The 27690-nt window shown below is 39.4% G+C and overlaps 3 protein-coding genes across 7 annotated transcripts; 2 read left to right on the top strand and 1 right to left on the bottom strand.

Moving 5' to 3' along the window:
• Window positions 1-98: 98 nt before the first annotated feature.
• hormad1 (HORMA domain containing 1) lies at window positions 99-8851 on the bottom strand. 5 transcript variants are annotated; one of them, XM_047598895.1, is made up of 16 exons: window positions 8830-8851; window positions 7641-7701; window positions 5920-6064; window positions 5740-5803; window positions 5280-5316; window positions 5164-5184; window positions 4909-4935; window positions 4714-4781; window positions 4246-4397; window positions 3485-3642; window positions 3337-3402; window positions 2887-2947; window positions 2419-2453; window positions 1890-1973; window positions 904-963; window positions 99-572 (listed from the first exon to the last, which is right to left on the bottom strand). In XM_047598895.1, the coding sequence occupies exons 2-16, from the start codon at window positions 7671-7673 to the stop codon at window positions 477-479; spliced, it is 1107 nt and encodes a 368-aa protein (XP_047454851.1). In that variant the 5' UTR covers window positions 7674-7701; window positions 8830-8851; the 3' UTR covers window positions 99-476. The 5 variants fall into 5 exon arrangements, with proteins under 5 accessions (XP_047454851.1, XP_047454852.1, XP_047454850.1 ...); XM_047598896.1 differs by lacking the exon at window positions 8830-8851 and adding an exon at window positions 7987-8233 and having other exon boundaries at window positions 904-960; XM_047598894.1 differs by lacking the exon at window positions 8830-8851 and adding an exon at window positions 7987-8232.
• Window positions 8452-15336, top strand: ensab (endosulfine alpha b). The gene is made up of 3 exons (XM_047598900.1): window positions 8452-8651; window positions 11219-11341; window positions 12610-15336. The coding sequence occupies exons 1-3, from the start codon at window positions 8595-8597 to the stop codon at window positions 12778-12780; spliced, it is 351 nt and encodes a 116-aa protein (XP_047454856.1). The 5' UTR covers window positions 8452-8594; the 3' UTR covers window positions 12781-15336.
• A 1613-nt stretch (window positions 15337-16949) lies between these two features.
• mcl1b (MCL1 apoptosis regulator, BCL2 family member b) lies at window positions 16950-19075 on the top strand. Its single transcript, XM_047598901.1, has 3 exons — window positions 16950-17570; window positions 17882-18132; window positions 18290-19075. Exons 1-3 carry the CDS (start codon window positions 17105-17107, stop codon window positions 18404-18406), a joined length of 834 nt encoding a protein of 277 aa, XP_047454857.1. The 5' UTR covers window positions 16950-17104; the 3' UTR covers window positions 18407-19075.
• Window positions 19076-27690: the final 8615 nt, after the last annotated feature.

The following is a 27690-nucleotide window of genomic DNA, read 5'->3' as shown; positions in this document are numbered from 1 at the left end:
CAAGACAGAAATGTACTTCTTCAGATGACATTAAATGTGTGCAACTGATCAACCAAATCATTAATGACACATGACTAGAAACACAGATGACACGTAGAAACATTTTGTTGTTTTTATTTAGTTTTGCAGTCCTCCATTATAAACATCAACAAAGAGAGAACGGCACAAATAAAACATAACCAATAAAAATATATAGCCTAAACATATAAGCTATTATTCCCAAGTCACATCTGCATAAACAATGCTGTGTAATATTGAACTCTATCAACAGATTTTACTGTGACTATCAGATAAACTGTAACACACTTAAAAATTATTGTTGCATAACATTCTGGAAATGCTGCTGAAACCTTTTTCTAAAAAGGAGCAGAATTCCTTCAATTCAAAACCAACTTATCTGAAACTTCAAATTGAAGAAAAAAACATCAACATGACTCAATAGAGTGGCGCTGCTGCGTTGGCAGTGGAGTGAGAGGTCAGACGTGTTCTTTGGGCTCGCTGAATTTGCGTTTCTTCTTAGGCACAGAGGTGGATGGCATTTCCTGGCTGCTGGGGATGTCATACTGAGAAACCTGAAAATCACAGAGGAAACAGCCAGCTGACAGCCAGTACACACACGTCAGCGTTTTACACGTGTACTGACTGACAGCGTGACCAGAGCGACTGACTCATCTCCGCAACAAACAAACTAAATCAGATGGTGTTATGAGTCATATGTGGACATTTATCCACTCACAGCCAATGTTTTTACAGATGAACACAGATGACTTGGGCCTCAAAATTATCAAGTCACTTTTTACAGACATCAGACTTGTTAGCAGTACTGCAAAACGTTATCATTTATTACTTTATATTACAAATGTATATTTAATTGAGGTCAGTCAAATACTGTAATGAGTTTACCATTTTTTCCTTCATAGTTTTCATCTTCTTCTTGTTGGTTTTCACAGTCACGTTTGTCTGCTGCCAACACACAAACTCTTTATTACTCATTGTTAAACCTAACCCTAGAAGTATTTAAAATGCATTCATTTTTCTACACACATATGCTAAAACAAGTAAATGGTGACACTACTAGTTTCACAATATTTACATCTATGATTTCATATTCAAACAACCCTAAGGGACAAAAGTGCCCTCTTCAAAAATGTCCTAAAAATAGCATATGTTAATATTTATTTCTACTTCTTTTTACACATATCTTTTAATGCATTTCAGTCCTAAACATGAATACCAAAAATTCTGACCTTTAACCCTTTATATGACAGTGTTTGTGATGGCATCACAATGTTTTTGTAGAACAAAATAAATAAATATAAAATAAATATTTTCAATTTCATTTTCATTTTCAATAATCTAAAAGGATTATTAGAGCCTTGGACATGGGTTTTAATGAGTTTTAATGGGAGTTTTTTCCTTCTTTTTTTTTTTTAAATCTTACACTACAAAAATAAAATAAAATCCATCAAAATCAATGTTGCTACAAGTCACTGACATATCCAACATTCTAATAACCCCCCCAAGAAAAGAAAAACTTGCATTTACATTGTTGAAAATATTTCCATTTTTGTGTACTTGTTTATGAACAATGTGTTCAATGTGTCTATCACAGACACTGGTATATAAAGTGTTACAAGTCAGTAATTAATCAAACGTTTGGTATTTATGATTAGGACTGAAGTGGATTAATGGTTTACATTAAAAAAAAGATATATATATATATATTAACATGTGCTATTTTTAGGGTGTTTTTGAAGAGGACACTTTTATTTTAAAATCCATTGTAGATAACTGTATGGAGTACACACTCAGTCATAGTGAATGTATGTGAAGGGGCTACTCAAGTAAAGAGAAGACAACTGGTGGCTGCTTTTAAGTGGTTGACTGACCGTAGGGGATCTGATGATCTTTCCACTTCTGGTCCTCTTTGGACCCACTTCCATGTCAGAGGTTCTCCTCACCAGTGTGTCCATCTGACAAGGGACAGATGTCTCATAATGTCAGCAACATTAAAGGCACTCGAAGTGGCTCAATGTTTACCCAGAGCCTGCAGTCATTATGCATTATGGAACTACTCAGAGGCTCTTCATTTTTTGTCTCATCTACAACCAATTAATGATGCAGGTGTTGGAAGATACTAAGTTAAAGCTATAAAAATAAGTCTTCACTTTTCAAATACGTCTCTATACGTCAACAGTAATATAAAAAAGGCACCGTGATTTCAACACCACATCTCACTGCAGATTGGGAAGACGTTTTCCTTTGCTTTGATTTTTTAATTCAATCAAGCTAGGTGGAAGGTAACTAATACAATAAGTACATTTTATTGTGTATGTTGTGCCTGCAGGAGCTTTAAGTTATTTGATGAGGCGCACGCTCACAATGTGTTTATGTGGATGTATTGTCAGTCATACATACCTCTGTGTGGACCTCGTCAGGAAAACTCTGGATCTCTGGAATTCAAGATAAAAACACATAAAAGCCTCGATTTTTATAAAGCTCCACGTCATTTAGAGTGCTATTTAGAGTAATAATAATTATTCATGTGGATCATGGGGATAACTGTAAGGTTAACAGTAAATTTAAAGACAGAACAAAAATGGGTCAATTTAATGATGCAATCATTATGAAATTCACAACATACAGTAAAACTAAAAATTAAATATTCACTTTAACATTACAAATTTCAACATTCAAACCCAAGTAAAGCCTTCAGCTAACACAAATTACATTTTTTTTGAGGTCCCGATAATATTCCACTCCACAATTTAATCCAAGATTGCCATGTCCACCAGTTTGGGAAGAAAACATTTCACATTGTGAAGGCATTGTAGCACACACACAAGGCCAGATTGAACCTTGGAGAAGTTGTAATGTATTATTTACCAGTGTTATCCAGGTCTGTGTGCTTGTTGTCAGCCTCCTCCACGTCTTTGGCCGCATGACTCTAAAGGTTAAAGCATGTTATCTGAACTCAATGACGGGAAAATGTCAACACTTTGACCACAACAAAATGCTTCTGATAACCCACACTGACTCACAAGTCTGACCTGTGACCTCAACTGCAACATTTAGGACTGTCCAGAACCATGTATTGATGTGGAAGGTGCTCAATGCATAGCAAAGTGAACTAAAAGTGCTTATGTAGCACTCGTACAAGAGCTGATGTAAATGTGATGTTGAAGTTTGTAATATCTTGATTTACTGTGGATACGTTTTTTTAGGCACTTTTACTTGAATAAAATGTTGATGTGCTAGACACTAAGTCCAAAGCAGCTGTGAATAAATGACCTGATGATCACTTTGCCCTGCTGACTGAGCTGTTTATACACTGACCAGGATCTCGACTTCGTCCTCCATCGTTACAACCCACTTCTCTGTCACCTGAACACTCTCCTCCACCTGGAGAAAAAAACTTGACTGTTTAAGAACCTTTAATGACAATTACAGAAAACCACATCTCCACAGACATCCTTTCATTCACCTCCTCAAGCCTGTGTCTCTCTGTGGCCATGTCCAACTTCAAGGTGTGGAAGGGGGTGTTGACCTCACCCATGGTCAGCTTCACTGGCTCCTGCTCAAATTCCATGGCAGCACCGTCAGCCTCTTTAAAACCTGGAGGCTGGTAGTCCTGAGGAGTGACTGAAAATCAGAAAAGATCACAAGAGATAAACAAAACCGAACATAAGACAGCAGGGTAATGTTTTAATACTAACGCAGAATCCTGTATACATATATGTTCAAATTTAACGTTATTAAATGAAGAAAGCAAAAAAATACTTGTAACCAGACTTTAAAAACACACAGTGGGGTCATTTTGATTGTTGAGTACTGTCTTCTACTGAGAAGACTTCTCCAACCCACTCAAGGGAAGTACTGTGATAATTCATCAGAATGTAAATGGAGGCAAATTAACTAAAAAACAAAAAACAAAACAAAAACTGGGCTGGGCGGAAAACTGGTTCATACCGAATACCAGTATACACATTTTAGTCATTCTGCCCAGCCTTACAGGCAACAACTGCAGTCTCAAAGACACCTTAACAACAATGGACTATATCTGTATGAGGAAAATGTTTGAAAGTGGCAAATAGGATGATAAACTGTTACATTTTGGGAGAAATGTAGCTGACAATATTGGTTTAAAACCAATAACGCCATTCTTATACTCAATATACTTAAAGCTTTAAAAAGCTCAACCTCATGCTGTACTGGCAGAAATGAAGATTGTGCTGTGTGTCTTACCATCATCATAGTATGTCAGCCTCATGGAGAGGCAGACATTTTCTGGCAGAGGACCAAGGCTCTGTATCAGAGTGTAGAGCTTCCTAACCATCAGGATGCTGGCTTTCTTTGTGGTTCCACATGGCATCGATGACACCTTGTTGTTGGTGGTGCTAATGAGGAAAACAAGAAGAAGGGAAAAACCATCTGGCCATTGCTGCTTCAATGTGGCAGCTATTTCAGTAGCTTTGCCAGGTAACGATTATGTCTGTTCTGAGGTGAAACAGCTATATGATGTTAGTTGCCATCTTTAAAACATACACGGCACTGAAATGGCATTTATGTACAACTTATGAGGTTTACAATTTGTGAACTGAAGGTGTTATCAAAGTTAATTCGGGCACTGATTGACCAACAACTAGAGCACTATCTAGTTATTTCCCCATATGTGAACATAAGCAAATTGTAAAGCATGAAAACAGCCCCCACCTTTCCAAATCCATGTGTGGCCCTTTTGCAGTGTACTGGATCTTAAACTGGTAAACCTCAGTCACTTTCTGAAAGCAAAGACAGGAGAGATGCTGCCTGTCAGATATACAACATGCCCTGTGTAATATGACGAGACATCTGCGCAATATCTTTGCACTCAACAATAGCAAGAAGACAATCTGAGGCTTACTTTACCTGAGGACTCTCTGGGTCAGTATAAATCTAAGAAAACAGGACAAATGGACACCAATCAGCACCATCAATGATTAAGGGTTTCTTGGGGCCCTATAGAGAAGAATAAAACTCTCAAGGAGTGAGTAGAGTTACAGCTTCTCATATGTGCTACCTTATCTCTTTGCTTCTGTCAGTGTTGTAAGCCCTCGTGTGTTTATCTCTTTACAAACAGAGTCAAGACCGCACATAAGAATTCAAGAGTGGCAAAATACTTACAGACATAATAACTGTACGCAGCTGGTGGGGGAAAAAAAATAACAATCACTAACTCATAACAACTGAACAACGTGTACAAATCTTCTGAGTGAGGGTATGGGTTGGATCTGACTTACATATTTCTTCTGGATGGCCTCAAAGCAGCCATGCATCCTGGAAGAATTTAAAAACTTTTAATTAGCAATGACACATATCCTACAACATGTTTGCAGTGTATGTAGTGATTACAGTACTTACACCAGTGAAGTCTGTATTATCGTCACATATAAAGTCTGTGTATATATGATACTTTTAAGCATCTATCTAAGTTACTTAGACAGTAACTTGTTTGCAGAACACTACTTCAACCATAAAATCTAGTTGATTTTCATTCATTTTACTTAGAAGTCATTTTACACCTTCAAGTACACTTATTTTGCATACTTATTCTATTGTTAAGCACTTTGTGATCTACAAAACATTCTATATAAATAAAGTTTATTATTATTATTATTATTTTGAAAACAAATAATTCTTAATAGTCTTCCTACTATTGTGATAGGGTACAATCACATTGTTAATTCAGTAGTTATTTACCAATGAAGCAAATTCATGACCGCAGGACAGCTGCGCTCCTCCTTAAGGACCATAACTTGTTGATCTGTGACAGAAAACCAAAAAGGGTTATAAGAATATTCTTTATAATTATTCTCAAATGGTAAACAGCACTTGAAAGCCATTGTGATGTGCGCACATGTAATCTACATGAATTCTAACCTTCCACATATTTGCTCCCATAGGCTCTCCCTGGGAAAACACCCCTTAGGTAAGTGATGCTGGACACCGCGATGGCCAAAAGCTTCTTTACAACGACCAAGGACTGCTGCTCTGTCAGAACCTGATTAGGCGCCAGCTGAGTTTCCTAAATGAGAGAAAGGAATTACTGAGATTTATTCAAATTGAGTGCTACGTACAGTTGACACAAATATTAATACAATTTGTGAAAACACAGCAGTTTTTTTTCCATCTTGGAAAGCTATAGTGTCTGACTTTCAAATCTAATATGAATTAACAGATTCATAACAATGAAACAGTAATAATGCTGTCAGTGGTTGTTTTTGGATAGTGGTCATGCTGGTTAAATGTTGACCCAAATATGCAAGCATGGAAATACGAATATTTGATAATCAAGGGCTGTATTTTGTTTTAAAATTCTGAATTTGAAGAGTACTACTTACAGCTATGAAAACAATGCAGGGAAGTCGGGGTAGAAAAGTAGCATGACATGAAATTACTAAACAGAATAAGTCCCCCACAATTTTAGCACAGTCAAATGTACTCAAAAAACTACAACCAATATACAAAATACATATACACAAACCGTATATACAGTAATGCATATAACTCATCTCATCTTCTACAACTACTTAATCTTCACTAGGGTCGCGGGTTTGCTGGAGTCTATCCCAGCTGTCACTGGGCGAAAGGTGGGGTACACCCTGGACAGATCACCAGCCTACGCTCACAATGTGTTACATATAGCTGTATACGTTTGAGTTTTCCTTGTCCCTAATCAGCTATGGTTAATACAGTTTTAAGATTTATTATTGTTTTTAAATGTTTAAATCGTCTGGCACTGCTGAAGCCTCACACAAATACCAGGGCACTTAGGTCATCAAACCAGCTGTTCATGGTATTGCCTCTATCCAGGCTCTCTACTTTTGGGGACAGAGCCTTTCAAAAGTAGCCCCAAAACTGTTGAACAGCCCACCTGCCAATGAGCTGTACAGTCCACTGAGCACTTTAAAACACTTCTAGAAAATCATCTTTTTTCTTTGGAATTCAGCCCCAGCCAAATAACCTTGACTTTTATCCTTAATCTTTTATTCCCTAAGTTGTGGATTTTTATTCCATTACTGTTTTATTTGTTATTAAGTATATGTATGATTATTTTGTATCTTTGTACAGGACTGTGGTCAACTGAGGTTGTTTTTAACCCTTTATGGGGCAAGGAACCATATATGGTAATTTTACACATATTTTAAATTGCCTGACCTTGTGCCTCCCAGTGAGGTTTAGAAGCATGTGGTTTTCATTCAGCCAATCAGAGAAGATCATGTGGTCTACAAGGTCTACCTGAACACTGACCATAGCTACTTTATTAAGTACCATGAAGAAGTGTCCTAATGTTGTCTATGTGATAATGTGCATGTTGACAAGTACCTGAATACATGTATGTCTACATGTGTTTACCACTTAAGCGCAAGTCACCGTAGTTTAATTCATTAATCTTGATTTTCTCCATGAAAATTGAAAATATTGAATTTTTTTCACAAAAACAGTCTTGTGGTACCCCCTGATAGCAGAGTTGAAATTTAGAATTTCCAAGTATTTCAATGTGTGCCCTCTTAGATTTAAACTGTCATATGACTAAGGTGTGTTTGCAGTATCGAAAAAGGGGGAATTAGCATTAGCCATTCAGGTTGGCGTAACTTTACCTGTGAGGTTCGAACTCGCTGCCCACATGCCATTGCTTTGGTGAAAAGGCACAAAATCAAGCTACAAAAAGCAAAGAAACGAGAAATGAGAAGAGGCGAGGCGGATTACATGGAAGCTGTAGCAATTTAAGCATGTTTAACAGTTACATTATGCTAACTAGTGGTTAAACTTTCAGCTAGCTACTTTTGCTGTAAACTTGATCAGTCACAAGGTAAATAGATTGCACCGCTCAAATAAAAAACAGTCGCCAGACCCAATCCGAGTCTGATGATAATCGTATAGTAACACTTAAGTATACTTTACTGAGCTAAAACGGTACAATAATTTAGAAATCCGAAAGCTAACCTTTGGATGTTAAGTAAAACCACCGTTGCCGCTCAATGTTTGATTGACGGGCAGTAACAGGTTCATCAGTCAGAGGCCTATCACAGAGCAGAGCAGGGAGGCAAAGAGCAGGCATAGAGGCAAAATATAAATAAATAATAACCCGGCAGCCGACCGTCCCATTAAGCTGGTATCCCCGTGGTTATTTATCAGTTAAACACAAAGTGTTAAATCGTAAAACCAACGCGCACCACGGTTATACAACTATTTTTGATGATTTATTTTGATGCAGTGTGTGTGGGCCCCGCAACGCCCCCAGTCCTCATTCTGTAAAACCATTGGTCGATGGTCTGTCAATCACAGAGAACTGCGCCGTTAACGGAATCCTATTGGCTCTGGATGGGACAATACTGCTCTGCTAGTGGTTACTGTAGGTGTCAATCACAGGCAAGAAACCCACCACCGCCAATGGTGATGTCACATCTCGTTACGCCATTTTTGTTGGGAAGCAGTCGCGTTCAGAAAAGCAGGATTAGGTTCAGTGCAGGTACACAAAACGGCACCTTTTCTAATAATCTCTTTGAGTTGTCTGGCAAACGGGACATCTGCTTGTCCATCACACTCACGCAATGTCGACAGAAAACCTGGACTCGGACACTCAGGTGGATTACGAGGACGAAAAACAGGTGGGTTTCTGACTGCTGCCTTGATGTTGTTAGCTAACCGACGAGCATATTAGCTACAAGTGAAGTGTTTGCAATATGCTCAGCGCTGCACCAAAACACAGGAGGAATCCTGGAAGACTCGCACAGCAATAATAACTGTTCGGTGGGATGGTAATGGTTTAAGTTGGGGCTGTCATACCTTACACAGCACCTTGCCTGTGTGTCACTTTATTTTGTCCCTTGCCTTGTGTCATTGGCTGGCGAGTCCACCGCAGCTCAGGCCTCATTGGTCTGCATTGGGGGTCTCGAAACGTGCCATGGAGGGCCTGCAGTGTCTAAATAAAGGCACAAGTGGGTGATTTCACTCACTTGGTGTCGTAAAGGCAGGTGCACTACAATCTAATGAAGCACTGTGTTGGTCCTGGGTGTCACGTGGTTTCTAGATTCCCGATGTACTTGTCATGACAGTGACAGTTAACTGTAATATACTTGGACATTTCCATATTATATCACAGCAGTGATGTGTGCAACACTTCGATTAACGATTTATGAATCTGTTGGTAGAATCGGTCGGTAGACTGAACTTGTTAGAAATGTTTCTCCATTCGTCCAAGTAGCTTGTTCAGGTCCAAATTCACAGATGAGTATCTGGTCACACCCAGAGCTTAACCACATGAGTTTAAGGTGGGAACCCGCACAGACCTACCTAATAAAAACCTGAACTCCCCTCCAGTCACAACCGATGTGGATTAAAAAGCAAAACGTCTTCAAGATACTCAGGTGCTTTTGTTTCAGTTTTATTTAAAGTAATTGTTTTTCTTTTGATTTCTTTGAACATGTCATCTAATCTTCCACATATACTTTTAACAAACCATTTTTTTCTATGTAAAATATTGGATGCCTATATACACAACAACATACCGCCAGTCATAAAGTTGCAGTGAACGAGATAGTGTGCAGTGCATGTTATCACTGTTGACATAGTTACAGCCAACACTCAAACCACAAATCATTGCTTCAGAAATCTCAAAGAAAAGTTCCTCAAGCTTAGTGGCCTAGAATTATAGCATAATTATATTTTCTGCTTTTGACAAATGATTCTCTATACATTAATTGTGTCATGAATATGTGTGTATAAAATCGTACTTCTAGTAATTTTGCTTTAATCTTGTTGCATAAAAAATATTTGGATTTGCGTTTCTGTCCTGGAGCAAGCAGATAATGAATATCAGTTAAGTCAAACACTTTTTAAACAAGCTTTGCAGTTAAATTAAGAGAATGTTATTGTTTTGCACTTAGCCGTTTCAAATCGTTATAGCAGGTACACAAAGAATGTATTGTTGGATTCTGCAGTTTCCCTGCATTCGGTTCAAATATAGTAGCTCATAAATTTCTTGTCGTGAGCCCAAGTGAATCAGCACACCACATGCCCCCCCACCACCCCTCCCTTCTCTGAGGGAATCTGTTCATCGACTTCTGTGTCCTCAGTCACATTTTATCCTGGCCCCAGCCTGAGTGTCCTAGCCTATCTGCATAGTGGAAGTAAGTTGTGCTCCACGTATATGTACATAAATGACCTTTTGAGTTCTTTTGCTGTGGAGTAGTTCCTAAAATTGTTCTTACTTGAAGTAAGAACACTTGAGTCACAATGTTCACAAGGTGGAGGCCCAGATTAGTGGACTTAATGTTGACCTGACAGGGACTTGAATGATGGGTATGTTACCAGTTTGACTAGTATTAGTCAATGACAGTAGCGTTCGCATTGTCTGAATTGCCACCTCAGGCTTTTGTAACCTCCATCTGCTGTTACAAACACTTGACAGTAACTGCCAGGTTTTTGTTTCTTGACCTCAATTTATACATTTTTCCACATAACCAACGATCTCTTTATCTGAAATAAGGTTGTGCATTCATTGCATTAAATTTCATGGCTACCAAAGCCTTAAAATATGTTTGTTTTGCCCATACTAACAAAAAATAACTTGGCTTGTGATCTAAAATGATTGAACAATTAAAAACATTGTTCCACTAGATTTGCTGTTTCCCTAGACTTGTAAGAGTTGTAAGAGGCTACTTTTATTGTTAACAGAGGCATGCATGATATTCCTTTGTCAATTCTTTCCAAACAGGTGTTTGATATTTGTTGACAGTTTCTAAAAAACCATCAGACTTATTTTTTTAGGTCCTGTTTGTTCCAATCTTTTTCAGCTGTCTCCTCTTGGGTGCAATGGTGATACAAGGGACTGTAACATGAGAACATGCACCCTGTGACTCATGTTATCGTAAAGTATCTTCAGTTCCCACTAGTCATCATCATACTTTATAGCCCATTTCACAGTAGAGGTTTGCTTAAACAGTTTTAGCAGGATGTGTGGATTGAAGTGACCCTGTGTGCAACAGCAGATTTTACTGCATTGTGGTGTTTTTTTTACAAGTTGAAGAATTTTTGGTCTTTAATGATTGCCTGTCACAAAACCAGCTTTTTCAGTCCAGCTTAAAGTTTCCTGAAGCTGTACTGACTGACACTTTGAGTTTCATGTCTTCTAAAAAACAGAAGTGTTTATGTCCATTTGTTCTTGTCTCCTCAGGACTCACAGGAGAAGAATGCCAACCCGGTGAAGGCAGAGGAGGCCAAGCTGAAGGCCAAATATCCAGGACTGGGCCAGAAGCCTGGTGGCTCAGATTTCTTGATGAAGAGACTACAGAAAGGGGTAGATTACCATGATTTTTCAGTGACATAGTCAGAGGGAGTCTTGTACATTGTAAATGAGAGCAGCTGTTCAGTCTAGATGTACTATGATCAGTAAAGATTCAATGCATTACTATCTACTGAAAATTTGAAAAGCAGATACTATATCCTACTATCCCTCTATGTCCTACAGTCATTATCTTGTTTTCTGCCAACTATAAGAAAACATTTTAGCCATCTAATCTGATAAAGGTCTTTCACAACTAAAGAGCAAGGATTTTGTTGTAGAGCTACCACTGCTAATTCCAACTAACAATCCAAGAGAAATGTAATATCTTCACCACCTAAACCTCAGTAGAATAAAGTCCACCAGGTTGGCAACATTTGAAATGCAGCCTGTTTTATGAAGCACTTTTAATTATTTTAATTAAAGGTACTCCAATAATAATATTACAATATTTTGAGCAGGAGGAGAGAACACCCAGAGGCAACTGTTTTTCTCCGCTTAAGTTGCACTGTTGCTCTCTCCACCTACACGTACTTCTTTACACTACAGACAACTCCACCCCCGGAGGTTGTTGAAAGTCTTTCTGGGAAATGTGGGAAATCACTGGGTAAGAGTAGGAGTAGCCAAGGCAGGATGAAGTAAAAGGCAAAAACAGAAATTACAGTACAACATCAAGTAATAATAACTGGTGAAGCTTCATATTAAAAAGGCTCCGTGAGAGTTTCCTTATGTTAACCCATATATTTTCTCCTTTACTGAAGGTGATTAATGTCCACAAGCATTGTTGCGTACCTGTTTGTCTGAGTCGTACTGTTGTGTCTGTGCAGAGGTTGTTGTTTCTCTCTGATAACAGAGAGATCCAATGGAAGTGATTACATGAGATTAGCTTGGCTGTTATTGAGCTATTATTCAGATTATTAGCTGATTTCCATGTAAACTCTGCTATTACACAGTAGCACAGGTTTGGAGTGTGTACGTTATTGGTTTCCCGCACTAGAAATGCAATTTAGGCATAACACAGGCTGTGAAAGCATCATGTTGGCTCTAGCATGGTGAGGAGTTGCATTTGTTATACTGGGATCGCAGTTGCAAGGTTCTCCACAGTGTTAGTATGCAAGGAGCAGCAGTTGTTGTGTGCAGTAACTCTTTCAGTGAACAAAAGTGAGTGTGAGTGTTTTATTAGGACTTGTGTTGTCATTGTTAAAAACCATAGTGTGTTTTTCATTATTTTTAATTAGTATGCATCATGTCTCTGATCTGGAAGCACTCTTTTCTCTCTTCAGCAAAAGTATTTTGACTCGGGAGACTACAACATGGCCAAGGCCAAGATGAAGAACAAGCAGCTTCCTGTGGCGGGACCTGACAAGAACCTGGTGACTGGCGACCACATCCCCACGCCGCAGGATTTACCCCAGAGGAAGTCCTCCTTGGTGACCAGCAAGCTAGCTGGCTAGCCTTCATCATCACAGAAGCACCTGCAAACCCCCCTGGGACTCCCGGCAAACGTCCCTCCTCCTTCTCACCTGTGTCCCCAATATGCCCAACCCCACCCCACACCTGCCCCCTCTTCCATTTCCATCCCCAGGCACCACTGGCTTTAACATATCGGGCAGAGTTGTATAAGTTAAAACTCCATTAGCTTGTATGTGGGTGGGCCGGGGTGGTAGGGATGGAGGTTTAGGCGGCCAACAGGGCCGAAGTCTTCTCTGCCTTCCCACCACGCACAGCTCTGCCCCCTCTACGCACTCTGCTCTACCGCCTCCCTTATATCTTGGTTTTCAGTGTTCCAAGATGCATTACACTAGATGTGTGTCATCGGGCAAGGGTTGGATGGGGTGAGTTAATGCACTTTGTATTCTGTATAGTATGTTTTGTTCTTTTTCTCCATTCTGAATGACACCAAAATTCTATGTAAGGGAGTTAGGAAACATGATTGCAGCATGTTCTTTGATCGTCACTTTCCCTTTCTATACTGGCTTCAGTGGAAGACATTGGATCATGTATGTGAATAACTGCTTGCATACCAAATCTGTGCTGTGAGGGGCAGTTAACTTGTCAAATGGGGACATTCACTGACACACTAATGGGGAGTGAATGGAGTGTTCCTTGCATCTCACTCATTTGCCACTTTTTTTGTCAAATACAACCTGAAGTAAACTTCTGTAGCTCAGCCAAACAGGGATTTGAAACAGTTTTTTCACTCTCCACTAGTTGCTTTAATTTCCTTACTCCCTTTGCGCCTCTAAATATGCTGCATGATTCTAACAAAAACAAAGAAATGTAACATTTAACAGGGGTGGAGCATCTGCCTAGTAGATAAGAAGCATCAAAACAAAACACATCAATCCCCTCCACAGTCACACTTCCTTCTTTCCTTCCTTCTTTCCTTCCTTTGCTTTTTGCTGTCCTGACAATCCATGTACACACGCCCCTGCTTGCAGCCCAGGGCAAGAGCCAGCTGAGTATATCCTTGTAATATTTTTTTAAAGGCTGGGAACCCTGCCAGTCTCTGGGCTCAGTCTTAGTTTGGTTGCTGTTCAGTTGCATCAAGACGTGTGTTTACTATGAGCCTAAAAGATATTTGGGGTGGGGGTTAGAAGCACCCCGTAGAGAGTGTATGCTTCTGTAAATAATACTCAAGCACGTAATTCGTGATAAGCTTAGCGCTTTGAGGACCAGACCAGCTAGCATGCCTGAGAGAAGTGGTAGTGCTAAATCAACTCACTTGGAATTACATCCTGGCATTTCTTTAACAACAAAGCCAAATTCCACACTGCAGATATCAGGCCCAGACTGTGGATACACTTGGCTTTTCAGTGTTGGTGGGTACATGTAGTCTTCTGGCTTAAAATTGCAACGTGATAGGCAGACTGCAACCCACTCTGCTCTGACGGAATATATTAAGAGTGACGTGACCATCCATGTATGAAAGCCACCTTTGAAACACAGATTCAAATCTTAACCTGATCACAAGAGTTCTGTGAAAAGACAAAGGTAACCACAGCTGTAGCCTTCATAGTTTTATCCCACAACAGAACTTGTGCAGTACAATTTTTGTAGACATTTGGGACCGACCAAAAGAATGACGTTGATTTCTGATTTTGTGTAGGAGATTGTTTTCTCCATGTTTTAACACTTTCAGAATATAGATCACAGTCAGTCATAGCGATTACACTGATATGTTTCCCGCCTTCACAGAAATTCAAATTATGAAACAGTAACTTTAGAAAATAAATTTTACAGCTTTACTTCCCTCAAAAACCTTAGCAGGGGTGTAGACATACATCTACGACCAGCGCCTTGTAGAAAAAGTTTGTTCTTTCCACACTGACACATTACACAGACTGATCTTTGATCTCAGGGGTGTCAGAGGGTAAACAGCATGCAACCTGATAAGCGCAGCTCCAATGAACACTATCGCAGGCTAAAGTGGGACACTGCAAGTCTGTGAGAGCACTCGCTCCAACACTTGGCAAAGCAGAGAGAGATTTTATAACACATGGTTAGGCAGAAAAGTGTGAGTGCTTTTTCTGCACTCAAGTCCCACCTGTTTTCCATGGTTCAACCTGTGAAGCAGGTCAACGGAGTGATCACCACATCTCCAGACTTTGAATGTGTGCCCTTCACACATTCAAGAATCTGAAATGAATGCTGGCACTCACTGAGAATCCGTGTATATTTACTGCTTCAGGGAACCTTCACAAACGCACACTCCACCACATAGGCTAGATGATAGGGTGCATGCACCATCAAATTCTGAACCTCATTTGTTTGTCATTAAGACTTTAAAATGTGTCAAATTTGCTGTGGGTGAACAAGAACTGACCTGTATGTATGTGCTTGTTATGGTGTTGTATGAATGCACTACTTTTCTCTGTTCTAGCTATTGTAAATAGAATTCAACAGGAAATGATTTTTGTTGTTTCCCACCTGCTTTTCACTCTTTCATAGCCTGAGCCATTTCTAATTCAATGGCTCGTTTCTCTTTTCAGTTTAACACTACTCTGCTCATCTAATATGCGGGTTTACGTATCATATATTTTTTTTAAAATCGTTGTTTTGTTTAACAGTCGACGTTTTTCATTCGTTCATCTATACATTAACTGTGTAATGTGCATATTTCAAACTATTGACTACAATTATAGGGTAACTCTGAATGTTTCTGTCACTTTATGATGTAACAAATGTTTTCTTAATTTGTTCAGGTCCATTTTCTTTAACGTTTTTGCTAATAATAAATTCTAAATGCATTGTTCCAGAAGTTATAGGGTAAACTCTGGAATGTTTTCTGTCACTTTGACTGATGGTAACAAATGATTTAGCATTATATTGTGTTCAGTTGCCTCCATTTTCCTGCTTTAACAAGTGGATATTGCTAAAATAAATGGGTAAATATGTTACAACATGTTGTACAAAATGACAATGGACAGGGGTTCTTGAATGCTACTTGACATTTGGCTTTGCACGGAGCAGTTCAACAAGAGGAAATAGCAGGGTATGTTTCGAACCCAACACACAGGGTGTCTCTTGTTCAGCTATGATAAATACGTGCCAGAATGTATAAAGAAGTGACAGGCTGGGTGCTCTGTTTTCTTGTTTTGCAAGTAAATGTTTTGTTGTTATTTTTTTCTTTTTCTTTTCTTGTGTTCTCTTACCACATAATAAGTATATTTCATCCTGGCCCAAGATAACTGCAGGGAAATCAGAGGCACCCTTGCTTCCAAGAAAAACTAAAGGGTTTACATGAAAAAGAGGATGACCGGAGAACACAGAAGTGATTTTAAGACTTCGGAAAGTACTGGGGTACTTGGAATGTTTCAGTTGTGTGGAAGTAGGTGACCGGATTTTTGTCAGTATTTGAAATAAACTTTTACATTAATAAGAATTCATTGTAGTTGTTGTTGATGCCAGCTACATACCGAGGCCTCTTGTGTAGTGCTCAGGAAGTTAAAAGACCAGAATATTCTGGTTAAACGCAGAAATGAGTACGAGCTCCTTCTGGCCACTAGGTGGAGGCACAATCATTCATTAGTTAAAAGATGGGTACAGAAATTTCTGGCGATTTCTGACAAAACCCTGCTAAATTGAGAATTTTACTTGCAATTAGGATAACTACTGATAACTACAGATTTTTTTTTTACAGTTAGGAATAGACTGAACCGTATTACTCTTAAACTTGAAGTAATGAGTCGATATAACTTCATGTAATAACCATGAAAAGAATAATAAAAGAAAATTCTTGGGGCAAATCTAGTAATTTGAACTTTACTCATTGCATAGTGACATTAAAGATCTTATCAGCATAGTACTGTCATCGTTAAAACATTTCCGTGGATCTGGCGAATACTGGAAGCGTTTGATGTCATGGAAAAATACAACAGGAACCTATCAACCAATGTCAGTCTCTCTCTTTCCTAATTGGAGTTATTTTCACAAGTTTCAGTCGTAGGGATTTTTCTTATATTTTACATGTCTTCTTTTTTCTGTATTTTAAAGGTTATTTTTTAAGTCCAAAAACAGCTGAACCTCACCGTTGGCAATCACCAGCCAATCCCATTGTGCGTCATACGTCATACGTCACACGTCACACTAGAAAGATATTATAAGTAGGTGCTGTAGCGTTTCACTTCCGTTCATCAGGACTGCCGCCATGTACCAAGTGTGAACGTTAGGGAAAGGGCTAGCTTTTTGTTTTTACACAGGCTAGCATAAAACCTTTACTAATCGTTTGTTTAATTTGAAATAAGACTAAACCAATTCTCAACCCTTTAAGCCAAAATGAATATTATTCAGACTCCGAAACGGGCCGCCATCCTGAGTTGTTTAATTCTTCCTCAAAATGGAGTCGCAGACTACGGATCCAGAGATTCCTCACAGCAACTCGCCATGGGCGCATCTATGGATTCTCACAACGGCAATGTCGTGTCCTCCGATGCACCAAAACGGCCGAAGAACCTGGTAGTGCCTATATCTAACGGGTATGCAACAAAAAGCCTTCGGGAGAACAGCGAGGAGATCGAGGACGGCTCTTTGCCGTGTACGCCGGAGTTGGATAGCGACACCGAGATCTCCAGTTGCCCAGCCGGGGATGAAGTGTTGGAGAGTGACACGAGGCAAATCATTAGCCGTTTGCTTAAAGACTCAATCGGACTTTCAAAACCGCGGTGGAATGAAAGCAAAGTACTATCAACAATGAAAAGAGTTGTGGGGGACGTTTTGGAAAAACACAGATACGCGTACAATGGTAGGTAGCGACCCGTCAGTGGGGATTTTCCACAGAGAGCTCCTAGCATTTGCTTAGTTCCGCTACTAGTAGCATTTGACACAGCTAATTTATCACTCAACAGACTCCATGTTTGGAACTGCTCTTATGGCCATGTAGGAGCCATTTTACTCTGACAAGATATACAAGGATACCTTGAGTTAAATTCAGCTCAGCGGTAATCCACTTATAATTAATTTCAGTGGAAGTAAGTTATAATATGAGCTAATAGCATATGACCATGTAATACTGAATGCACAGGTTTCTGACAAAGACTTTTCTTTCTTCTATAGGTATGATCAACAAATTGTCACTGGATGACAGAGGGGATGATATGACATTTGTCACTTCAGTAGCCAAGAGCCTCTTTGCAGATGGGACAACCAACTGGGGGCGAATCGCCAGCTTGTTGGCCTTCGGGGTAGTGGTGTGTCAGTACCTGAAGGAGAGAGGCAGGCTGAACTGTGTGGAGCTTGTGAGCCAGGAGATTTCCACGTACTTGCTTTTTGACCAGCGAGACTGGCTGGTCAAAAACAACTCTTGGGTGAGTTCTGTCTTATTTTTGACTGACAGGATGTCTCAAGAATGTTGCGTAACTTCTCCCATTGTGCAATAAACCTATTTGTTCTCAACCCATACCTTTTCAACCCTGTACGTCACACCCAGATTTTAATCTAAGGTTTTGAATTCTTGTCTTGTAGGATGGCTTTGCAGAGTTCTTTCGCGTAGCAGACCCTGAGTCAACGGTCAGGAACACACTCATGGCCTTTGCTGGATTTGCCGGTATTGGGGCAACATTGGCCCTGCTGATCAGGTGAATTTGTTGGACACTCAAAGAAAAATGTGCATCTTTTTTTAAGAACTCTTTTGCTTGAGTTTGGATTAAAGAAGATCGAAAGGATGGCTTTCACCAGTTGTTCCTTTTCACTTTATCATGGCCCCACTCCTGCAAAATGACAAATGGACTTCACCTCAGAATTCTGCTTTTTATTTAATTTTTGATAGTTTATTTTTCTAACTGTGTAATTTGTGATTAAATTTGCTATGGGAAATCAGTTGAACTGATCAGTGGTATTTACTCACTGCTTTATAATATCACAGTTTTGTGGTGGTAATGGTAAAGAAGCCCCAGGCCAAAGCAAGGAAGGAAATGTGTATTTTTCCATGTCATGCAGCCATGAAGCCCATTTCCATACAGACCATTCATAACCCCATTTAAATGGACGTCTCAATCAACTAAGAGGCAGAGAGGGTGGATTTGCATTAGTGTAGCTGTACGTCTGCACTAGGGGACATTGCTCAAGAACCACACACGGACTTTTGTACAAGATTGTGGACAGTTTGAGTCTGTTTGTAAAAAATCACAAGGACTATGAGATGAACAGAACACAAAGGTCGACGGACTTATTTTCTCAGAGAAACAGACAATGATAACAGATTACAACTATAAGCTCTGTACAGAAAATAAAAGACAGTAATTAAATTCACATGGTTTGATCTTTTGATGCTGTCTTTCTATGAAGGGGGTCTTCTTGCAATGTAGAAGAGGGGATACATCCATGCGCATGTGCTGTGCGCTAATCTAAGATTTAACACTTCTGCACATTTTAGTCTTTGCTGTCACACCACAACCCCAAAAGATGGCAATGGCTGCTGGTTCCTAGAAATTTGATGACGTTGTAGCAGCGCCTCTATCACTGAGTGCTCAGCTGCTTCCGTAGTGTTGCAAGCTGCAGCACGTAACATGTTGTTCTGCAAAAAGCTGGTGCACAGCAGCTCAATCCGCCAGCACTTGCTAGACTGTTAAACTAGGTTGAAACTGTTCATAACATCCCCAGAGTTGCATAACACTCTCTACTTCCTGGTTTAGCAAGAGAAGTATGCCTTAATCAACTGCGTGTGTTTGATTGGACATTTCAATGTATAATTCATCTGTCTTGGGTATTCTGTTTTCAGTGCTTTGATACAAGACATCCACAATTTTGTCTATTGCCTACATATAATTCATAATTCAAAATTATATTTTTGCCATGTTTAACTATCTTGCTCCTGGTATCTGCTGTCTGGGAGTACAATATAATTTCTGCTCATCAGTAAAACCTAAAATCATGTAGACCATATCAAGCCCTGAGCAGGGAAATCCTTGGTGATGTGTGACTTCGCCCTTGTTTGTTCAGAGCCTCCTGTTGTCTCGGGTTACCAAACAAACACAACACTCATCCAGGTCTTATGAGGAAATGGAGTAGAGCCTCTCCATGGTGATGATCCACAGCAGACCTCCTTAGCCTTCTCTGACAGCTAATGATCTTAGCCACCACCTTGGTTATCCCCTGTGCTGTTCATTGTGAAGAACAGGCTGTTATACTATGGGGAATTGAGGCTGAGGCAATTTCATAGAGCAGTTTGCACCAGTCACAAATGGATTGGGGTTTTTGAAAACAGTAGCATTCAGGCAACCCGAAGAAGTGCATAATTTATGTGTGTGAATATGTATAGTATTTACAGTATGGATACTGAAAAAGCTGACTTAATGTTAAACATTTATCCAACAATGGGCAGTATGTTAAGACTACAAACAGTACTAGGGTGATTTGATGGCAAAATAAGCTAGTAAAATTAAAGAAATCAACATGTATATTGGTAAAATTAAATGGAATCTGAAATATCTTTCTGGAGTATCTTCCTTAAATATGTACTCGAACTGAAAATGAAATTGTTAAAGGGGTGAGACAGTGAAGACATTCTCATTGTAGTTGCTCATACCGGTTAGGTTAGTTGAACAATCGGGCTAGATGTTGCAAACATTCTTTTGAGAAACCTACAGGTCTTATTAGAATTAAAGTTTTTTCATCATAATTTACTGCTGCTTTTTTGTACATTCAAGTAGCATGAGTATTTATTTTTTATTTTTTTTTTTTTTAGCTGAACAAATGTGTCTTATGTAATCTTCCAGCTTCTGCAGATGTGAATTGGAAAGCTTTGAGAAACACGTCAGCAGGTGAACACATTCCTTTCATGGGATAGTTTCAAGGAGTGGTTTTGAAACTATTGTCTGCGGACATATTTAACATTCAGACTGCTGAAGACTGCTTCAGACTACTGCCCGAAAACAAAATTTTGCAACCATTTAAACTGTGTTCAGACATTAAGATTTGCGGTGACGAGCATTCATCAATGTTTTTTGGAATTCAAACAAGTTCTCAGTATTTGATGGGGCTGAGGTCCTTCTGGTGACTCCTGTAAGGAAGTTCATATTGACACACATTTGAGAAACTGCAGCAAACTTCACAAAAGACTAATATTAGTTTCATTACTAAATAAACACAACTTCATTGCTCAAGTGTTTATTGTCTGTAGAAAATCTTCTAAAGCGGCCTTTTTCAGTTTTGTAATTTGATCTTTGAGGAACAGTCTCTCAGTCAGTATTGGTTGTAAGCCTCTTCACTTCCCCGTAGCAACAGCCCGCCCCCTGACTTTAAAAAAAGCAACAGTTTCTGGGAAGTCAGCTGACAGAAGTTAATCTATAACAAAAGTGCTCAGCTGCAGTTACTCTGAGGCGCCTCGAATACTTGGAATCCTGACCCTGATACGCGAAGATTGGCTGTAAGTTTTCGCACTTTCCAGTGACACACTGTGAAAGACGAGCACAATATGTAAAGTCAAAAAGTACATGTTGCACAGACAAACATCACAGGAGTGACGCTTCACTGGCACAGAATTAGAAACTTTGAGCTCCTCCTTTGAGCTTCAGAAAGAGTCTTGTGCTGCTGAAGTTTGTACTCTGTTAATGTAGAGAAAATGTTGTGCTCAAAATGTTCCTTTATCAGCAGAAGTTCCTTTTGAGCAGAACATGCTTAATGTTTCAGGGCACTGGTGCAAATAAGCATTTAGTTAATCTGTTTTTAGTTTTTTTTTCCTTCCCTTTATTTTTATCTCTTCGTTTGAGTAGTTGGGGCCCAAGCCAAGTCTTTATCTCTGCTTACGCCAACATCTCGATTCATTGGAATTAGAAGCCTATATCTCTAGTGTGCAAAAAAAGCTGTTCAGCTGCCACGTCCATAATAGTTTATGCAAAAAGCAGAAATGTGCATATGCAGTCTGATAAAAAAAAAAAAAAAAAAAAAATTCTAACACTTGGTTCCTTGTTATGGCTGCTGTTTTGAATTGCACACAAGCTGTCTACTCACTCCAGCAGTTAACTATAAATGGAAGTTAACACATTCTTATTTGGAATAGAGGCAGGCACACTTGGTAGAGTCCTGCTAGAGTCTATTGCAGCTCAAAAGCAGCATCTGAAGCCACAGCAGCGTATGGACTGGTGGCTCATTAGAAAGTAGAGATGATTAATCCCTAAACTGATTGGATGTGCCTTATGTGGACATCTTGTACACTTGGAAGTTTGTAAACCTGATTGCTTGCTCTGAATTAAAAATGTGCTTATAGAACGTTGACGCTTAAACATGTCTGTTAATATGAAAGTCTGCAACTTCTGCACATATTGACAGTGCAGGAAAATGATATGTATCACTTAGAGGAATTACTTTTTGAAGTTTTGGGAATAAAAACTGCTAGCTAGTTATGTTTTGCAGAATTTTAACCAAATGTCATGTCATTGTCTTTTGCACCATCACATAAACCTTTTGCTGTATTGGATACATTAGGGTCAATATTTTTGTCCTGGTTTAACATAATCTGTGGGTTTAGGCACAGTTATTACAAAAGACTACCATTGTTCCTGTGCAGTCAAACAATCCATTGTTCTGTGATGCCCAGAGCAAAAATAGTTCTAAAGAGTGGTTTAAAAATAATCTCAGAGCGGAGGTCAAACTGATCCCATTCGTCAACGACTCAGTCTGGAACCTTGACTAGTAAGCTCATTTTAGCAAGGGGATACTCACCACTGATCAAATTCAGTACACTGGGTGATGTGTCATGTTCTTTTCCAAGGTGATTCATCGCATCTTTATTCTTTGACGATCATAGTCCAGTTTATCCATGTTGGCAGTTGTGACATGCAGCCTGGTACCATCATTATTTACAGCCTGGCCTGGCTGTTGTTTAGCCTGTTGGAACTATGCTGCTACATTTTCTTAAACTTGCTTTTTATTTTGATGGTCATTCTTGAAGTGCACTGACGCAACATTTCACTTTTACACCTGTTTCTCTGTGATCTTGACTAACACATGGTTTGTGTTGTTAGAAATGGCCTCCTATCATGACCCAGTATGTAAATACATGCAAAGCGCAAGAAAATGTTTCAAATTTAGACAATGAGCAGACTCTAACATTCAAGGTATTGCAGAACTGCAAACCATTTTGCCCTTTTATCCACAACCTTTATTCGAAGGTTTTCATTTGTGTATTTATTATTAAAAACTCCTGAGCGTCGCAGTTGTATTACAGTGCTAGCCACACTATTTTCAAGCAAATATCTGCGGCTTGGCTGTAACTAATAATTAGGGGTGAGTATCAGTTGCTCCAAATCCTTATCAAATTGATTTTTCAAAACTTTTACTGATGTTGTTTGTTTTTTTTTCTCGTGTTTTGTGTTTTATTAGACCTTGTATAACTGTAATTAGTGCAATAAACAGAGCTGTCAGTGTAAATGTGATACCGCCTTAACTCCTGCTGTAAATTTCCGGTAGAGGTGTGACAACATGCTGTGTTGGGTGAGTAGCTTATACTTTGACTCCAACAGATGGCAAAAACCTGTACCTGTGCTCTACTACAGAAATGGGTTGGTCATCCAACACCATGAAATCCATAACCCTCTCTGTAATATTCTTCACCTTGATGCAGTCTCCAGGAAACTTTTGTCTTCTTTTAAATGCGGCTTTCAGAGTTTGTTGTTGTTTTGGTGCAGCCTTCCCATTAGTGTATACCATGTTTTCCATTGGCAAAGAGTCACAATTTACAAATTGGTGTCTGACTAACTTCAGCTACAATAGAAATGTTTTGCCCATTGGTTCAGTCATGTGGTTCTTCTTCTTGGATTTTTAACAGCTTTGACCTTTCATGGTAGCCAACTGCTATTTGGTATACAAGGATGTGGTTTTGACTTATGGAAGAACAAAAACAAATAACTACAATAGATGAATCTCATTACCGTAATTTTAAAAACACCTACATCCCGCCCCAGTGCTGATCTCCTTGTATGGCTCTGATTGTGATATCCCTACTATTACTGTTGTTTTCTTGTTTCTTGTTGATTTGGGCCATGAAGCATCTAAAGTGTTCTCCCTGTGTCAGGATTCGAGGATTTGTCTGTTTGCCGGTTCTCTGGGTAATCTGGCCTCTTCCCACCGTCCAGAAACATGCTTGTTAGGGTCACTGGTGACTATAAATTAGCCATAGGTGTGAGTGTGAATGAGTGTCTATCTCTCGGAGTCCCCCCAAGAAACTCCAGAGGACAAGCAGTTACAGAAAATTAATGAATGACATTTGCAATGTATAGTCGATGGATTTTGTGTCACTAATCAACTAGATGACTAATAGATGCAGCTTTGAAAACGTTGTGCTTTAGACTACCAAAACACTTTTCCACTGCGTAATATAGTAATGGTTCAAACCTTATTATTCACTTATTGTTTCTAAGGCTACAGGTGGCTACAGATACAGAGGCTACAGATATTGAGATTTTAAAATTCTAGATGAATCACATTTGCTGTTTGGGAGCTTTGGGTAACTGTTGTGTCTGGAGTTTCCTTCCGCTCCTGATATATGCATTAATGAATATACAGCGTACTACTTGCACAGCTGTGCGTCATTTACATGCGTCAGGCAGAAATTGACATGCCTGCTCTTTCTCAGCACACTGTGTCCTCTCCACAGGTCATTCACCCTGCCTGAAGCCAGCCCTTGGCAACTTTCCATATTGTGTTTAATTCGCAGAGGAAGGAAAAGTTTCATAAGGCCAGCAGTCTTGGAGGGACGGGTTGTTCCCAGCAAAATTCCTAGCTTAGTACTGACGGGAAGGAAGTCACAGAACATTTGATCCCAGAATAAATAGAATGGCATCGCTCCGCTGGCTTTTGTTCTAATTCTTCTTATTCTTGTGCAAACAAAACATGCTTTGATTCCAACTTTACTTTGCACAAACTCAAAAGTACACAAACCAGAAATTTGTCACGAATAATAAGTGTTAAACTGTAAATGTAAAAGTTTTTGTTTTTAGGTTGGTTTGGCAACACAGTGCACAGTGTCTGATTATTGGCAAAGCAGTAGCATTCATGGACGTGAACATACAGTAGCTGCTGACTGCACATTGGTGGGATTCAGGGTAGCACTGGAGCTTGCGCATCCATCCAAAATAATCAAGTCAGAATGAAATTGAAACCAAAACTAAATCATAAACAAGTGTTTGTAAAATTCAGACAAATTACTGTAATAAATTAACAAAAAGTCTCAAACTATAGATCCTAATCTCTCACCCCTCAGGCCATAAAGTAAAAATAAATAAAGACTTAAACTCTTCAAGTTGAGGCATATTTACATTACACTGACAGGGTTTTGGTTTAAGAATGTGGTTTAGGTTCATGATCAGCTGTATTGAACCACAGGGTCTACAGTAACTTGGGTTTTGCATTGCTACATTTGATTTCCTGCTTTTTCTTCGGCACGCGTAAATATAGCAAACAAAAGTCAAAATTATCATAGAAATAAGCAGGTGACATGTGTACGGTCACTTATTTCAACCTTTATGACATACTGTGTGCTTGGGTTTGTGACATGGTTGTTAGGGAACCATGAAACAATGAAAACTGTGTGACAAACACCTGAGAAGTAGGTCATCCATTTCCTTTTAAGTCACTGAACCTGCGTGAACTGTGACAAAGTGTCTGCTCTGCAGCCTCCTGTGTGATGTGTTTGCAGAAGCATCGTGACTTAATTGCAAGGAGTCTCTTTCCACCGACTTCTGGTATTTCGGGGTCAAACTACGACAGGTCCAGGCTTGTTTGACCCGAGTGCTCCTAGGTGTGATGTTGTTATGTCTGGAAAAGCCATCAGGTGGGTGGAGGGTCAGATGGTCAGTGTCAGTTACAGCTTGTTGGCCCCCCTTGCCCCGCCCGTCTTCACCTTTTGTCTGGAAACCACATGATTGCTGTTTGTTGACATCTGTAGCCTCCAACATTATTTCTGGAGCTCAATGGTTCAAAAGTCATTGAATGAATGGTGAGTATTGTGTTTTTTTGTTTTTTCTTTAAAAAAAAAAAAACATCAGTCATGCTGATAGTCATCCGTTCATGTGGTCATTTGGAGAAGCTGGGCATATGGCCTGTGTGTGTGTGACCGATTATCATTGTCACATGCTTTTTATGGGGGCACTCGCTGAATAGAGAGTTTGTTGAAATCCGTGATGTAGCAAGAGGGTGACTCTGAAAGATGACCTCATTGTCAGCAGGATACGTCCGTTTTTCCCTAAAAGATCTGTGAAGATGAATCACACCCAGTCATCTCCAGCGGCGTCAAACACTGACCTAAGCATAACCACTGATTTCAGGCAAATATCACGTGATGCGTCATACTTAAATAATGTCATGGGCAGAGTTGGACTTAGGCTGTCTGTAGTCATCATCCATTCAACTGGAATAGCAGAGCAGCAGAGGGCTTTAACCAAGCTCAACTTTTACCACAACTTAACACATCAGATGAGAGGTTGCGGTAAATTGGACAACCAGGATCACCATTTCGGTGCCATTGCCCTAGTGCATGTACCTGTGCTGTTGCAGTACATATCAACTACACAGTTTCTTTGCAATCTGTTTACTTTTTGGTCACACAGTCACATAATTGAGAACACCAGTGGTGTGGCCCTGGTTATTTGTAGGGATTTCCTAGCACCTAGCGATACCAGAACTTAAAACAAACAGAGACAAAAACAAGTTTCTTACTAATAAGTCTAATTTGTCATCTCTATAATAAAGCTTAAACCAAAGTCAAGTTTTTTCCTCAGTATTTATTTTTCCACAGTCTTCTAAAACTGAGTGCATCCTTGTGGTAATATGTAGACATGTATAATCCTCTAGCTGTATGCCAGCCAATGTAGCACATGTAGGTTAAATGTTAGTGAGCATTTGTCATTAGTGTGTGGGCTGGTTTCAAACGCAAACAAAATATACATGCACGTCACCTCCCAGTTATTCTTCACAATTTATGGAATATACCTTATGCGTCAAGTCTAAATGCCATCTTGGCCTTTCTATTCTCTGTGAAAATGTTTGTTCAGATGCTTCATTTGTACATTTTATTGGGTCACATGCTGTGGTTGAAGGGATCCTTGTATTAGGCGTCACTTGTTTTCAAACACATACTGCGTGAGAGGAAATGTAGATGGTTTTCGGTGCCATGCCTAATACTAAATATCTAAACATCAGCCCACGTTATAGAGAGTGAACATAGAAAATGATGTATTTTTCAGATGAGGTGTGATCACGCCTTTGGGCTGTTTTGTCTGATCCAGATCAGAACTGAAACGTTAACTTTGTTCCATTTGTTTTGATTTGCAGTTTTTATGCTGAAAACCCTAAATGAAAGGAATTCTTGTCAAAACTGTGAAAAATCTCTCTCTCTTTGTTATTTTCATTCTTTCCTTCTGTTTGTATTGTGCAGATGTCAGAATCTGGTCTTTAGCCAGAAAGCCACGCAAAGGTAATCACACTAGATTACATATTACATGTCAAATCCAATCAAATGTGTTTTATTTGGCATGTATGCTTCCATAGAAGGAAGTTCCCTGTGATCACACTTGCAACAATGGGCAGTCACTACCAGCCCACAGCTCCCTGAAATCTGCTGATCCTCATAACATTTCAACTCACCTGTGATTTCAAACAGTCTATCAACAGACTGAGCTGTGTATTGAGATGTAGGTGTACGTTATCGCTCCTTTATCTTTAATTTAATATCATATCAAATGCCTTTGTGCAAGGGGAAACACTTTTTAATACAACTGCTCACACTGAGAATCAGCATCACCTCACTGTTACTCTTACTCTTACTGTTCTTCAGGGCCAGATTAGAGGCCGAAGCACCACTTTCAAGCTAGACTCACATTTTTCTCTGCAGGTCAACATATATATATAGTGTGTGTGTGTGTGTGTAC

The sequence above is a fragment of the Mugil cephalus genome, chromosome 11 (genome assembly GCF_022458985.1).
Source record: "Mugil cephalus isolate CIBA_MC_2020 chromosome 11, CIBA_Mcephalus_1.1, whole genome shotgun sequence".
Taxonomy (NCBI): domain Eukaryota; kingdom Metazoa; phylum Chordata; class Actinopteri; order Mugiliformes; family Mugilidae; genus Mugil; species Mugil cephalus.
This window is presented reverse-complemented; position numbering and strand designations above follow the sequence as displayed.

What these genes read in the sequence shown, in the direction of transcription:
- hormad1 (XM_047598895.1), bottom strand. Translation starts at nt 7,673, where the DNA reads ATGGCATGTGGGCAGCGAGTTCGAACCTCACAG. An exon ending in TGGGAGCAAATATGTGGAAG is followed by an intron (nt 5,804 to 5,919) that starts GTTAGAATTCAT and finishes TTTCTGTCACAG; the next exon opens with ATCAACAAGTTATGGTCCTT. An exon ending in GCTGACATACTATGATGATG is followed by an intron (nt 3,643 to 4,245) that starts GTAAGACACACA and finishes TCTGATTTTCAG; the next exon opens with TCACTCCTCAGGACTACCAG.
- ensab (XM_047598900.1), top strand. Translation starts at nt 8,595, where the DNA reads ATGTCGACAGAAAACCTGGACTCGGACACTCAGGTGGATTACGAGGAC. An exon ending in ATTACGAGGACGAAAAACAG is followed by an intron (nt 8,652 to 11,218) that starts GTGGGTTTCTGA and finishes TTGTCTCCTCAG; the next exon opens with GACTCACAGGAGAAGAATGC. An exon ending in TGAAGAGACTACAGAAAGGG is followed by an intron (nt 11,342 to 12,609) that starts GTAGATTACCAT and finishes TTCTCTCTTCAG; the next exon opens with CAAAAGTATTTTGACTCGGG.
- mcl1b (XM_047598901.1), top strand. Translation starts at nt 17,105, where the DNA reads ATGAATATTATTCAGACTCCGAAACGGGCCGCCATCCTGAGTTGTTTA. An exon ending in ACACAGATACGCGTACAATG is followed by an intron (nt 17,571 to 17,881) that starts GTAGGTAGCGAC and finishes TTTCTTCTATAG; the next exon opens with GTATGATCAACAAATTGTCA. An exon ending in TGGTCAAAAACAACTCTTGG is followed by an intron (nt 18,133 to 18,289) that starts GTGAGTTCTGTC and finishes CTTGTCTTGTAG; the next exon opens with GATGGCTTTGCAGAGTTCTT.